This window comes from Penaeus monodon, chromosome 28 (genome assembly GCF_015228065.2).
Source record: "Penaeus monodon isolate SGIC_2016 chromosome 28, NSTDA_Pmon_1, whole genome shotgun sequence".
Taxonomy (NCBI): domain Eukaryota; kingdom Metazoa; phylum Arthropoda; class Malacostraca; order Decapoda; family Penaeidae; genus Penaeus; species Penaeus monodon.
This window is the reverse complement of record NC_051413.1, coordinates 3,009,775-3,011,394: the sequence shown is the minus strand read 5'-3', so window position 1 is coordinate 3,011,394 and position 1,620 is coordinate 3,009,775. Positions and strand designations below refer to the sequence as shown.

The window sequence follows — 1,620 nt, the reverse complement described above, 5'->3', positions numbered from 1 at the left end:
GTAAAAACAAATTTCTTTGTCCCGACAAACGAATTATTAGTAATAACACTGATCAGGCGTTAAATTGTTCAGTAGACATGATTATGTACTTGAGGTGGGGTTACATCCATGTGCAATATTGAAATGCGTTTCGATTAACTACGAGAGATATTACAGTAAAACGAGTGAAATTATGATTGATTGTTTTATATCATATGACTTACTAATTACCTTGTCATCGGATATATATGCTAGCACTGATCGGTACCCGTTTACAGTTTATAAACTACATTCTAAGATTTTTTAAATGTATTTCTCCGTGTTCAGTCGAACAGTACGACCGTATCTGACAGCATATAAGACGCACGGCCATATTAGATACAAACCAATTTTAGGAAGTCATTTTCAACGGGATAAAAGTGGTCCTACCTTCTTACGCAAGACCAAGGGTGAGTTTTAAACCATGTCTACTGGATATTTGTTATATCCGAATCGAATTATTCATAAAACATTATCAGTGAAACCATAAGGACCAAAGTTTGCTTAATAAACGCGGTAGTATACTCGTTTTATTTCGTAATATGCTTGTTTATATTATTGGTAATAACATTTGTTGTACCAGTAATTGTATTAGTAATAGTAAACAAATATTATCTTTTTTATTCCCATTGTTTTACTTTTATTATCAAGCCAATAATGATAATCTTCATTAGGTGAAATTCAGAATTAAAACTGACTCATGGCTAATAGTGTATATGTGCAAATATCAGTATATTCGGGGTCAAATTGAAGTATGTGTACGCAGTTCTTGATAAACATTTTTTTATGCTAACATCGATTTGAAATGAATTAAATGAAGCTAAAAATTATTTTCTTAGGCTTTATGATTTTTAGAAACCTCAACTTCGAGTTATTTCACTTTATTTCATGGTCTGAATTTTACAAATTGGTTTTATTTTAGCGACCATAACCCCCGAAGCCACCATGTCCAAATCCACCGTGTCCAAATCCACCGTGTCCAAATCCGACGTGTCCAAATCCACCGTGTCCGAATCCACCGCGTCCAAATCCACCGTGTCCGAAACCTCCGTGTCCACCAAAACCGGGTTCAGGCACAGGGTTGGCTCCGGCATTAGCCACAAGAAAGGCAGCACAGGCCAGTAAGATTACCTGCAAAAATATATAAGTATTTTTTTTTTTTTTTACGTAGTTATATAAACATGCTAAATTAGTCAAAACACTAAACTTAAGATCTAAATGCATTTATACTTTCATATTAAACCTACTAATAGGAATCTACAAGAATATCATTGCATTATTAAGCTTACAGTCTTAATCATCTTTATTAGACTATATAATATGATATTAGCTAAAATAATCAAAACACTAAATTTAAGATCTTAATGCATTTATACTTTCATATTACAACATCGACTAATAGCACTTTACAAGAATACCATTGCATCATTACACTTACAGTCTTAATCATCTTGAAATCGATTCGAGGAGATAACTGGCAGACAAGGGCTCAGCAGGGCCTTATATACTCCACAAAGGAGCTCATATCACGGTGGTCTTCTGACAAGGTCATCGCCATGGATTTCCTGCCTTCAACTTTCAGGACCAATGTAATTTTTATTC

The 1,620-nt window shown here is 34.0% G+C and overlaps 1 protein-coding gene across 1 annotated transcript; it reads right to left on the bottom strand.

The window, feature by feature from the left end:
• Positions 1-848: 848 nt before the first annotated feature.
• LOC119590914 (keratin, type II cytoskeletal 2 epidermal-like) lies at positions 849-1,319 on the bottom strand. Its single transcript, XM_037939651.1, has 2 exons — positions 1,308-1,319; positions 849-1,149 (listed from the first exon to the last, which is right to left on the bottom strand). Exons 1-2 carry the CDS (start codon positions 1,317-1,319, stop codon positions 937-939), a joined length of 225 nt encoding a protein of 74 aa, XP_037795579.1. The 3' UTR covers positions 849-936.
• Between the last annotated feature and the right edge of the window lie 301 nt (positions 1,320-1,620).